At 37.2% G+C, this 12,897-nt stretch overlaps 1 protein-coding gene across 3 annotated transcripts in view; it reads right to left on the reverse strand.

Moving 5' to 3' along the window:
• The window catches only part of pi4kaa (phosphatidylinositol 4-kinase, catalytic, alpha a), a 34,425-nt gene extending 23,352 nt beyond the window's left edge, over nucleotides 1-11,073 (reverse strand). For 2 of the 3 annotated variants that reach the window (XM_041810715.1, XM_041810714.1), the window contains exons 1-14: nucleotides 10,903-11,073; nucleotides 6,105-6,221; nucleotides 5,925-6,018; nucleotides 5,748-5,836; nucleotides 3,985-4,057; nucleotides 3,639-3,901; nucleotides 3,485-3,551; nucleotides 3,155-3,303; nucleotides 2,988-3,053; nucleotides 2,804-2,900; nucleotides 2,536-2,727; nucleotides 1,171-1,271; nucleotides 232-361; nucleotides 11-146 (exon numbers count right to left, since the gene is read on the reverse strand). In XM_041810715.1, the coding sequence (XP_041666649.1) occupies nucleotides 11-146; nucleotides 232-361; nucleotides 1,171-1,271; nucleotides 2,536-2,727; nucleotides 2,804-2,900; nucleotides 2,988-3,053; nucleotides 3,155-3,303; nucleotides 3,485-3,551; nucleotides 3,639-3,901; nucleotides 3,985-4,057; nucleotides 5,748-5,836; nucleotides 5,925-6,018; nucleotides 6,105-6,221; nucleotides 10,903-11,001 (1,673 nt within the window). In that variant the 5' untranslated portion in view covers nucleotides 11,002-11,073. Of the gene's footprint in view, nucleotides 1-10; nucleotides 147-231; nucleotides 362-1,170; nucleotides 1,272-2,535; nucleotides 2,728-2,803; nucleotides 2,901-2,987; nucleotides 3,054-3,154; nucleotides 3,304-3,484; nucleotides 3,552-3,638; nucleotides 3,902-3,984; nucleotides 4,058-4,156; nucleotides 4,251-5,747; nucleotides 5,837-5,924; nucleotides 6,019-6,104; nucleotides 6,222-10,902 lie in introns of those variants that run through there. The other variant, XM_041810716.1, reaches the window with a different exon arrangement.
• Between the last annotated feature and the right edge of the window lie 1,824 nt (nucleotides 11,074-12,897).

Here is a 12,897-nt window from a genome sequence, read left to right on the forward strand (position 1 = left end):
GTGAACCTACCTGCAGATGTTGTCTATAGAGATGTCCCTCAGCTGTTCGTACATGGATGGCTGGCTCTTCTTGCTTGCATTGGTGCTGAGAGTCGACTGGGAATGTTCATTGGTCACATGGATCTTTATCTCACCACCGCCTCCACCTTTAAGATTTAGTAAGAAACCATCTAAGTAGGTAAAAATAACACAGCAGCTAAATGGTGAAGCTCTAAAGTGTCCTGAAGTTACCTGGAGTGTACTGGCTGTGGTATTTGTACAGCTTCACCAGAACAGGAGAAGGAACCACTAAGAAGTCTCTGAGCGACATGGTGACGGAGTGAGCCACCACAGGGAAGCGCTCACACAGACGACCCAAACCCTGCAGATACAAACATGTATAGGTTGAAATGGATCCTTGCAACTGATTTACATGTTGATCAGCTATTTCTAAAGTTAAGTGTCTTTGGTTTAATATGGACACGGAAATTGCATTTGCATTGCATCAAACCTACAGTCAGCAAGGCAGATTTACAACTGCACATGTAAGGTTTTAATGTTGGAATTTAGGTTGAAATGGAGAAAAGACATGAAAAAAAGAAAAAGAAAATAATATGGCAGTAAAACAAAACATATACAGTTGAAAATGTACCAAAAATAATGTATACAGAAGAATTATGCAGTATGAGGTGTCCTAGATGATTAAACATCTTTATTAAATGCATATTATTTATGTTTACATAAAGCAACCTGATTTGACAAGTAAAGAATTAAACAAGCTGGTAATTAAGAACTAACAACAATCTTTTATACTGACAATTTCCTCCTTGCAAAAGCATGCACCATCACCGTTTTTGTTAAACCTAATAAGAATCGGGAATCATGGGATGGATTGCAATATAATCTAGTATCTATCGTCGCAGCTTGCATGTTCTTAGACTTTTCTTACAGAAACTTCAATAATCTTAACAAAAGATATGTTAGAGAAGCTGAAAAAAATCAGCCAAAACAAGAAATAACTAGATAAAAAATAACAACATATTGCATAGAAGAAACACACAGCAAACAGAAAAGCACAGCCTCTCTAAATCTGTCACTTTTCAGTTGACATTTCCAAGCAAACATAAGCTTTCTTCCCCTTCTTCTTTGTGTTTCCTAAAATAAGAGTAGGAGGAAGCAGCTCACTGATACCTGTAAACAGCAGATGAGGAGGGGCATGTGAGCGATGATTACTTTACTGGATGTCTTGGATTGAAGCCTCTCAGACAGTTTGGTGCAAAGATTTTCAGCTCCTGGTATAAAAAAAAAAAAGGATATTCATCTAAGTTTGAAGAAATAACTTTTTTTTCAATTTTCAATTTCAGTTTGCTTTATTGGCATGAACAGATCAGTTACTGCAAAAGCAGTGTAAAAAAATAAAACTGCATTAAATATTTACACATAATAGAAATTTGCATATGAAATAATTCCACAAATAATCAATGTATAATGAAATAAATCTGATTAATTAGATAAAACAATAAGACTAAAAAATAATAGAAATAAAAATAAAAAAAGGTTAAAATTATTTAAAATTTTCATTCATTTAAAGGTAAAATAAGTGCAACTGTTAGACTAAAATGCCACAATCAATTAAAAATGAATACTCCTTTATGCTATATTAACCCTTTGTAAACTTTCTTTTGGCAAAATAAACCACTCAGAAAATGTATACCATGCTCATGTTTGGTAAAATCTTTTTCAGCACTATCTCAACTTTAAAATAAAAAACTATCTATTTTTTAAAGTTTAATTTACTGTATTAGACATAGGGTCTCCAAAAACAACACAACATCCCACAAGAATTGATTATTTAAAACAATATATTGTCATTTAAAAAAGAAATTACAATATGCTAAAATTATGAAAAAATACCACTGCCAGTCCCATATAGCATGGTCCACTGTCCCCCATTAATTTTTATATCAAATTGATCATATTTTCTGTTTTATTTGGCCTATATATACATACTATATAAATACTGACATCAAACAAAAACTGCAAGAAAGCTTAGAGATCGTGCTTTCCAAATGAAGTAATTGCAATGCAAAATGTGGCTTTGTTTTCATACTGTTATGTGACAAAGTAGCGCATCATGAAATCTAAAGCTGAACGATTTAGGAAATTAATCTTTTTGCGATTTTTTTCCCCAATATTGCCATTGCAATTATTCCTATAATCCTCATCAGTTCTTCATCTTATGTATTTTCCAACAAACCTACCCTAAAAAAGGCCACTTTTGACAGCTTTTCTCCCTTATTATGTGAAAGACATCCATCAAACAGAAACAGTATATTGCTGTTAGTTAATAAACCTAACAGATACAAGTTTTCAATAAACAGAGTCCTGATTTTAAAAGAGAAGTACGCAACAGACGTAGGTGGAGCTGTTCAAAGTGTCTCTACTTGTCATCTTTTGTTTTCGTGTTGACTGAGAATTCCCTTGCTGTACAGTTTACATACTGTGCGTTTAAGACTGATAGCCTCTTGTTCTTTAAGAATAAATGAAGTGAATTACCCTGCTCTTCAGTCACCGCCCACACCATGAGGTCCACACAGGCAGCGCTGGCCTGACAGCGCAGTTTGAGCGGGCTCAGTTCACTCTGAAGATACTCGACGTCGTGCAGGATCCTCTGCAGCTCCGACTGACTGCTGCTGAACTGCTCCAGCACAAAGTCATGAACCTCCTTCACGTAGTCTGTCTGAAGGTCTGGGGAAAAAAGAAAGATATGGTTACTGCTTTAGCCATATGTGAGCTTTATAAAGATTTCTGTCTCATTGCTTACCTTTTAGATTGTACAGGGTGTCTCGTAGCATTTTGAAAATGGCCACATAGAGAGGATCACTGAAGGTTTTGTAGTACAGATGAAGACCAGGATTTGACTGCAAAGGAAAGAGAAGAAATAAGTCAATGAATCAGTAGTCAAAAAGCAGAGAAGATTAACTTTCTTAGCAATTTAAGAGTCTTACTTCTAAAAGTTCGGCCAAAGAATCATCCAGAGATTTTAAAAACGACACAGAGACAAACTGCTCAACCTGTTAAGAGAGAAAAAGTGGATTTAGGGTTCCATTTTCCACATCAAATATGCATCTTGGGAGAAATTCCATTAATAAAATGCATCTGTCATAATGCTGACCATGTGCAAAAGCTGTCTGAGCGTATCCAGAGGGACCTGGAACTCTCCAGAGCTGCTCCCAGTGAACAGAGGGGAGACAGAGAAGCTGGAGCTGATGGTGGAGAAGTAATAATCAGGGTCCACTGCACTGCCATCAGGGAGGTATGAACCTGACGAGGGGAAAGTGCAGACACTTAGAGTGCAACCACAATAGGCAGCATTAAAGTTAAACAGGACATGAACCAAGATTAAAATGCAGTACATAATCATCTAAATTAATAAAGGAGTTTTTTGCACCAGAGTTCATAGCAGTCAAAGAATCCCTTAATCTACTTCTGCTCTTGTACAAACCTTCAAAATACTGAGCAGAGGGGTCAGCAGGAGAGATGGGGGTCAGGCAGGCTCTCTCTGGACTGGCCTGGAAACCCAAAGCAGAGAAACGTGGGTAAGAAAAAGCCTTAACAAGTCTGCATTATTATCTTCTTCCGTCCTAAATGACCTGTACCTGCTGTGACACACTGGACAGAGAGGAGCCTTTACGTCTCAGCGTGTCTCCCTGACACACGGTGAGTAGCGAGCTCGGCAGGATGGAGCGGAAGTCATTGAAGGAGCGCCGGTGCACGACGTCGCTTTCTTCAGAAGAGGGCAGCACAGGAGCGACCGGTCGAGGGAACAGCTTGGACAGTAGCGGCTCATCTGTGTTGCTGTATCGTCCAAATGCTCGAGCAACGCCGAGCAGGGTGGGCACAGTGTACCTGCACAGGTATTCTGTAGAGGAAAAAATGTCCCAGAAGGTTAAAGGAGAGTAAACAGCATGTACAAAGAAGGCGTGAGGTTTGTTATGTTGGCACCTTTATCATGGGACTCCGGGTTCTTGCAGATATCCTGCAGGATCTGCATGATGTCCATAACCGTCTCCAGAATCTGTGGGAAATTTTACATTAATTAATACTTGACAAGATCAATTTTAGTGGGTTGGCTTCATAATTTGAATTCAGTTTTCAGTGCTGCAATTGTTCCTACTGTTTGTATGGAAACAAATCCAGAGAGAATGATGGAGGACAAAAAAATACAGTCTTTGTTTTGGGGAAAATGACCCCTGAAGCTCAGCTAGAACTAATGAAACTTTCAGGATGCCTGCATCTAATAAACTGGGAGGTTCATATTATCTTAGAGCACAGATCCTCTTTTGTGTTTCCTCTGACAGCGTGTCCTGGCTGGGCTGCAGGAAAGAGATACTGTCAGTGAATGAGGACATTTTCCAGTGAAAGACTGCATATTCAGGGCATTCCAGGAGACTGATGGTTAAGGAACAGACCTGCGATGTGTGCTGTTTAGTTTCAGTTACAGACTTCTGTTGCATAGTTGGTATGCAGATTATTATCGGCCTATCTTTTTTAGCAGGTAATAGCTAAAAAAAAGCATTGTTTCTTTTTGATGGCTCCAACTTTTTTCAATCTTTAGTCCTCTTAGACCCAGTTCAAACAAAAATTTGCCAACCAGTTCACACCACTGCAACTGGAGGAGACGATGCATCATTTCTAGAGCAACAACTCTTACAGCAACTCAGTTTAAAGCGATTCATTTCTGAAGTTACTGTACAATAAATCTATGTCTACAACAGGGACAGTACTGATGTTTCATGTGTTTTTGTCATCATGATAATGTGTGACAAACTATGTATGGGGGCACAAGAGTCTGCTATATCCCCATTGTTATCACAGCATGAATATGAATATTGTTCTTTGTACATATATGTGTTGGTGTTTTTTTAGCCTTTCAAAGCAAGACTTCCCTTTCCCATTTCACATGTATCTGCTTGTAACGCTCTACAACCAGCTGTCTACAACTTGTCGAAGTGAGTTCCAGGTAACATCATCAGACAGCCTGATTTGAGCAGCCATGACCCAGCTCGGACAGCTCAAATGTCGCCAGCAGCATTCTGAAATGCTTGTTGCGTTGCCAATCTTCATTCTGGAGTTGCCTTTAGTCTCAACTTATATAGCCTGGCTGCTGTGTTGCCCGGGTTCCTCCGATGTGTTATGATGATACAATTTATGATTTTAAACATGTGAAATTTCTCATTGTTTTATGGAAAGCATCCTGTGGCCCCCCTGAGGGTCCTGACCGCCACTTTGAGAACCACTATTGTAGCTTATACTTTCTATGTATTTTTTATTCTTTATTATTTGTAGATTTTTACACTTTTTGTAGAGTTGACTCTAGAAGCAATGTACAAAAATCCCAATGAACCTGTTCTGTACGTACCTGTGAAAATGGCAAGACATCTTTATTCTATTCTAAAATTGTGTTTAGAAATATTGGTAAATCTGCAGATATCAGAAAAATTATAGTGCAACCCCTGTCACCATACATAGCTATCATATCGCAACTATTTTACTGAAAGTTGCCCATAAGAAGCCTTAGTTTTACAGCCAGTACTTACATTTTTTAGGTGTTTCACAAGTACATATATCAAACTTTTACAACAGCTGTGAAGTCACACGATGACTCACAAATCTTTTGACATTTACAGACAAGAGAGAGGCCTTAGAGGCAGATACACCTCTAAGAATAATGATAAGTTGCAGCACCAACACATGCACCCACATACTTGTTGTCGTAGGGTTTCATCACGCTGGGCGACATCTGACAGCAGTGTGACAAGAGAAAAGCTGAAGTTCTCTGCAACAGGAAGAGTCTCTGGAAGAAGAAATTGGGCAACTATTTTAAAAAGCATTCAAAATTAGATCAGAACACAGTGATGTCTCAGTGTGAAGCGTGTATTTACCTCTTCCTTTACGTTCTGAGCTTTCTTCAATCCACTGAACTTTAGGGAGCCCTTTGAGCAGCCCGAGAAGGTAGGGGACGATTGCATCTTTGTGCTGCAACAGAAGTACGTCACAGCATGTTGTATCAACATCCTGTAATTTTGTGCTTTATAGATGAAGTGGAAAGGTGCTATATTTACCTGCAGCTCTGACTCTACTAGGAAGATGCCGAGTGCGATGACAGCATCTCTCCTCCTCTCGTCCAGCTGGAAGACGCCTCTGAAGTCCACGGGACACATGCATTGTAGTTTCTGGACCTGTGAAAGGACAGCACATGATTAAATCTGCCGCTTGTCTGATTAAAAAAATGAGCTCTGAGTATCACCTACGCAGTGGATAATAATGTCTATAAAAAGTGCAGACTTCACCTGCCCTCTGGGCTTACACAGACACATCAATCCTGTCTCGTTCCATTAGTGGTAATGATTTTTTGGCCTCTGTATGCGGCAGGAAGAGAGCCAAAGCTGCCTCTGGCATTAACAGGCTTCATAGTAAAGGAGCAGACTCAAACTGACAGACAGGAGATCATGAGTTTATATATGTTTTGCATTGTTATCAGTGCAGTATGTCTTCTGAACTGATTCTTCTGCAAAAAATGGCATAGGAGCACTGGGTTTCAAGGCATGAATCAACTTAAACATACAAGTCAGTGTCAGAAAAGTTGTAAAATTAAAACTAGATGTGTATTTGGAGCTGGATGTGTGCCAAAGTTCAACCTGCTGTGCTTGGACATCAGCTAATCCTCTTATTGAGGCAGGAAAAATGTGCTCATGGAAAATATTTCATAAAATAGCTGCAGTATATGCTCTTAAAGCCCAAGGCTCTTCTAACGCTCACTTAAAGGAGGGTATAGAACAAACAAAGAGTCAAGTGTGCATAACTGGAGTGTCCTGAAGCAAAGCCTGGGGGTTAGAAGTTTCTCAATAAGTCTGCTTCTTTAAAAGTTTGAGGCAAACAAAGAAAACATTTGAAGATTTCTGTTTTGGTTTGGCACATGTAATAACATTTTTTAGTTGTAAGCCATTTCTTGGATTCTGTGGGTTTTTTATGCCTCTGTATAGATGCAGCATCATGTTTTTTGGTTCCATTTTTGTGATATTTTAAACGGATTTTCGTCCAATTTTACTTAAATGTCACATCTGACTCAGGGATGAACTGATAAGATCTTAGACATTAAAGTTCAGGAGTCAAGGTATTTGAGCCTCATGTTCATCCTTTACTGTAAATACAATATCCCAAGAATGCTTTGAGGATTTTTCTTCATATTTGCACAAATGCACTCTGACTGAAGGACAAACCGACATATTTTGGAGTTAGAAGGTCAAGGTACCAGGTGAAAGTTTAGGTTGTTTTAATTTTTGGAGTTACTGACTGCATCCAACTACTCTGAATCTTACATTTTATTAATATAATTTGATTTTTTTGTTGTTGTGTCATAAATAAACAAATATGCCCAGCCTAAAGGGGCTTACCACAAAACATTTGTGATAGACACCAGAAAATAAAAGTAGACACCTGACAAAAGCATTACTGATGAATGAACCATCCGGAAATTTCATCCAGGCTTTTGCCTCCTGTCATCGTCAGTCCTCTAAAATACTTCAGAATTTCGTACATTTCATTCATCAGCTGTGCTCTCAACTCATCATAAAAGGGACAAGATTTTCATACATAATGAGTGTCATTCCTGACTTTCCCTGAATCACTAAGTTCACACCGTCTCTGTTCTGTGGGATGTTTTCAAATCTGCTGACTCCAAGAGCCAGGGGAAGGATTCCTGGTCGTATCAGAGAAACCACAGATCTCTGACATTTTTCTATGCTTGCTTGAAAATAACATTCAGTAACACAGCTATGCTTTAACTCAATATATGTTTGTAATTTGGGTTTTACAGTTAAACCCTTTTCTTTAAATGATTGTACTCCATGTCAAGTCATTTCAATTTTTTATCTGTGTCAGCTAGGGTATTTGCCAGGATACCAGAATGTCAAACTTTGCAACGACTTCAGTAAAAATCAATCAATAAAAATGACAAATATCAACAAAAATAAACAAACTGAGGAATAAAATTCCTTGAGGATAATTTCTGTATTTAATTACCAAAAACTGTGAGCAAACTCCTGCACAGTCAAAGTTGCACAAAACTTCAGCAGCGTATCAACATATGTGCGTAATTAAGGCAGTGCCCTGTCACTCGCTCTCACAGCAGCTTTTGGTTGAAATACGACTGCAGATATGAAGATTTATAGCTCTGGTACTTTTCAGTACTACCATCAATCAAGAAATGAATAGAGGTTTTACCATTTCATATCAAGAGTTGAAGTTTACAAGGAAAACAATTGAACTAGATTATGAAAACATCTTAAACGTAGAGTGAAAATGTAAAAAACAAAACAAAGAAAAAAAACCTAAAGTATCAGATGAGAACTGAATCTCCAGGACAGCGAGGATGACAAAGTAATAATAAACTGAAAGAGAAGAATTGTGGGCTTCTTTATGATTTAACTGTTATAAATCTTAATTGTATCCCATTAAATTAAAAGATTATCATTGAAAATTCTGAGCAGATGCATTATGATTTAAAGGATGCTTTGATGCTTTCAGCTTCTCTTCTTAAAGTAGGCTAACGCCCCTAAAAGACTATAAAGAAGCAGAAAAGACATGTATCTGGGCTAGCCGCTCCTTAGAGGCTCCACAAACTGACATAATCCACTTGCACAATAAAGCACCAAATGGGCTGACTGTTCATTATTGTAATATTGTTCTCCTAGCCCTTTCATCATTGGCTAACTTCCTGTTAGGGAGCATTTCCCTTCTTAAAATCTCAGTGGGTGGTTTGCACAATCAGTGTAAACTCGGCCATCTCTTCTTTAAAGTAGCTGAAAGACTGGAGCATGAATCCTAACCTATGGAGTAAATAGAATACTTCAGTCAACTCTGTTATTGAAATAATACAATGTGGTAACATTTGACACTGAATTTAATGTAACCGACATTTGATTTCCTTGACAGACCTGTTAGTTGCATATTCTTAGCATGCTGGTACCCATGCCTGCCATCACCTCTGCTTGCTTCATGATAAATAATACCCGTTTGAAGTTAATATGGAGATTACACTGTCTCCATGTTGAGGCCAGATCAAACAGCTCAGAGTCTGGTATTTCTAACTTCCCATAAAGCAGAGAACAATGTGTTCCCTTTTTATTCACAATAGGACATAAACAACATATCAGATGCTGAAACTGAGACATTTTCCCATTTAATGAAAAAAAATTAGCTTATTTCCCTGTTTTAACGTCTGATTTGTTCTTTACATTCTGTTGTGAATAAAAAATGTGGTTATGAGATTTACAAATTATTGGGGACTGGGAATTTTGAGATTTTCTGGGACTTCTGAGCCCCCGGGGTGGTGAGCTCTGTGTCTCACAGTTTAAACAGCTGTCATTTACTATTGATTACTGAGAGCAGTCAGCAACTCTTACTGGAAACTGCAGCAATCCTTCAATGATGCATTGATCAACTCATTACCACTGTGCAGTCAAAGTATTTAAGCACTTACGGCTTCAAGGCAGGATTATAGATCCTAGCAATTTTCTGAAAAGGCTTCAACTTCAACAAACAGTTTCTCTCACCAAGTAATAACAACAGTTAAAATTAGTGGGGGTTTGAGTTGTGTGCTACATGAAACATATATATATTTTTAAGAGATGCACAATATTGTCTGTATGGCAATGGCAGTTAGAGCTTAAAACTCCATTATCATATCAGCAGATATGAACATTTCTACAGCTGATTTTTCATCTGTATATATTAGATTTTACAAATAAGTGTTTGCAGTTCAAAGCATAACTGATGGCCAAACCTCGTCTTTGGTTTGCATCTTTTTTTCCATCCTTATTCCTGAAACTTCAAAGTCGATCTAAGGACTGAAATTTTAGGTCTTAACTACTGCTGTGCTTCACAATTTGGTTATAATGCACAATTATACCTCACAATATTGCAGTGTGAGTTTTTGATAATATCATACACATGTGGTATCATGAGTCAACTTGCTTGGTTATCAAGGAAAATGCAGAGAATCATGACAGTTTTGAAGTATTTCACACCTCAAAAATTCAAATATTAAGCAGAATAAAATTAATGTAAAAAAACAATAATAATAATTGCAGCCTTTTATGCAAATTTGTAATTGCACAGTCTGAAATCATGATGTGCACTTTGTCAGGATAGTCTTGGGGAATAACTTTGAAAACCTGCTATTTAAATAGGGGGATTAATTTCAATAACAGGTCAGTTCTACTACAGGATAGACTTGGTTGTCTTTGCAATAAAAAAGTCTTTAATAAGCCTATATACATCCCTGTATAGTCCTTTACCTCTACTAAACTCTATAAACATCAGAAATGTTAGCATTGGACTTGTAGGGCCACTGTATAATAAGTTAATTGTTTTTAGCATTAAATGTTACAAACATCCTGAGTTATGTAACTTGTAAAGAGAAAACAAGAGTAGCAGCTGTCACTGGCAGGTTAACTTCTATGAATGAATGACAGCCAATCAATAACGAGCTGCTACATAAAAAGCAGAGGAATTTTAATAGCACTGTCGTAAACATACGGCAGGTGAATGGAGCTTTCCCTTCTTTTATCTTTCACGATAATCTGAGAGATTAACTACAGGTTCAAAACAGCTCACGTTAGCTACCGTTAGCCACCTTTGATGTCACAACCAATGGACCCTGTCGCATTTAATCCCACTCTACAGGGCCATTAATTTATCTGAACGTTAACAGATATATTTATCGTATATTCAAACACAGTTCACAGACCACACAGGTAAAAAAAAGTGAAGTTAAAGACGGGCCTTAATGCCAAAGTCTCTGTGACAGGTATTAGCTTTTAGCTCTCATCACGTCATCACACCGAATTTAACGGTTACCTTTTCTATCGGCGCGTGCCGGTGAGCCGCCAACGAGCGAGCCAAAGACAGCACGGTGTTAAAATAAAATCCTCTGTGGCCGCCTCCATTCAGAGACATGTTTACAGACGTCTTAGCACTGCCACACCAACACAAACATCTTCTGTCATTTATCCTTAGGAGGAGCGGAAAGCGAAGTCCGCACTGACAACTACGGCAAGCGAGAGGCCCAAACACGGAAGAGCAAGGTCACAGAGGGAAAATTAATGAGATATTCAGTAATAACAGAGAAATATAGAGGTCACACTGGACAGAAAACGTCCAAATTATTTATAAATAAGTAAATAAAAGGATTTACCTTATCAATACTAGGGTTATAATAGAATACATAAAATAATACCGTAATATTTAACAATAAAAATGAAAAGAAGGGGCATTATGATATTATTAAAAAAAAAAAAAAACATTAAAAAGAATAAAATACAGTGTAAGAAGGTTTAAAATAGTGGGGAAGAAACAAATAGATTAATAAGTGTAAAATAGCAAGGTCAAAATATAAAAGTGTAATATTGAATAATAAGCTATGTTAATTTCCTCAACTAAACAGATTAATAAACATTTTTTTCTATAAGGGAAGCTACACCAAGACTAGCTAAAAATAGATAATTTATGATCGATTTATGATAAAAACAAAAGTAGGTTAAGTGTTAGACAAGTTCAAATTGTTAGTGCTGGGCTTTTTGACATTCAAAATTCATGGTATTTGTCCTCTGTGCAACAAAGGTGTGGCAGCATTTTCCTCAGAGTATTTAAAATCAGTGGTTCTCACCTGGTGGGTTGGGCTCCAAAAATGGGCCATGGAGCCCTTTGCAAGGGTCAGAAATTGGTTCCTGGAAACAAAATTGTGCCAAAGTCTATGTTACTCTTTAAAACATGCTTGTTTAGTTCTGCGTCTTTGATTTCTTAAATTTGTTGTGCTGCATGAGGTCCAGACTGTCCTAATTTTCACTGAATAAACCTAGATAGGTTGAAAATATCAGAAAAGGTTCAGCCAGGCAGGAACCACTGTTTTCAATCAAAGTACTTTTAGTGCATTTAACACTGAAACTGCCATCAGGTAGAATTTACCCAAGGCTGTTTTATAATCTTTTTAACTTTGTGAAGACAGAATTTTAGGGCCTGTCAGTCTGACTTTTCCTGAAAGTTTGTTTTGTAGCAGCTGGTGGCATAAAACATTGTTTTCCAAATTTTTTTCAATATCCATTTATACCCAGAACTGCCATGCAGGTTAAACTTACCTCACAAGAAGCCATCCATTCTCAACTGTTTTGTTTCACTGCAGTAAATTAACAATGATAACACCTTCTCTCAGCTGCTGCACTACCCAATGAGAAGTCAAAGATCAACCTTCAATACTGATACCACAAAAAAGAATTGATTATTGTGAAATGTCAATAGAAAAATCTGATGGGAGGTTTCAGGACTGAGCGATCAGTCCTAAGACAATACTTTATGTGACAGATCATCATCCAGCAGTGATCCAGGTCTCTTTTTGTTAATCAGCTGCTCACTGTCTGTGGTTAAACAATTGCTATTGATCAGTGCTATAAATGTAAATCAATGCACTCTAATAATGAGTAATTTTACCCACTGGCAGTTTCAGGTCTATAGATATCTACGTAGGTTTTAGAGTTGAAAGAGTGTTTACATTTATATTAGTTTAAAAATGTGGCTGATTTAATTGGTTCAAAGAGAATAAAAGATATAATAAATAATAAAGAGAATAAACTATGTGACTAAAATGTAAGCACTTTTTAATGGAAAAATGGACTGAAATGGTTTTGAGTTTTCATCCATTAAAACTAGACTAAAATATTAATGTTAAAAAAAGACTAAATGTGACTAAAATAAATATTTTAAATCTAAGAATTAATTTGAAATAATTAGTTGCCAAACACTGATAACAAAAATCAAAAACAGTGGGACTGTAACAAAGGTTCTTTTTTTTTTTAAACT

The sequence above is a fragment of the Cheilinus undulatus genome, linkage group 17, assembly GCF_018320785.1.
Source record: "Cheilinus undulatus linkage group 17, ASM1832078v1, whole genome shotgun sequence".
Classification (NCBI taxonomy): domain Eukaryota; kingdom Metazoa; phylum Chordata; class Actinopteri; order Labriformes; family Labridae; genus Cheilinus; species Cheilinus undulatus.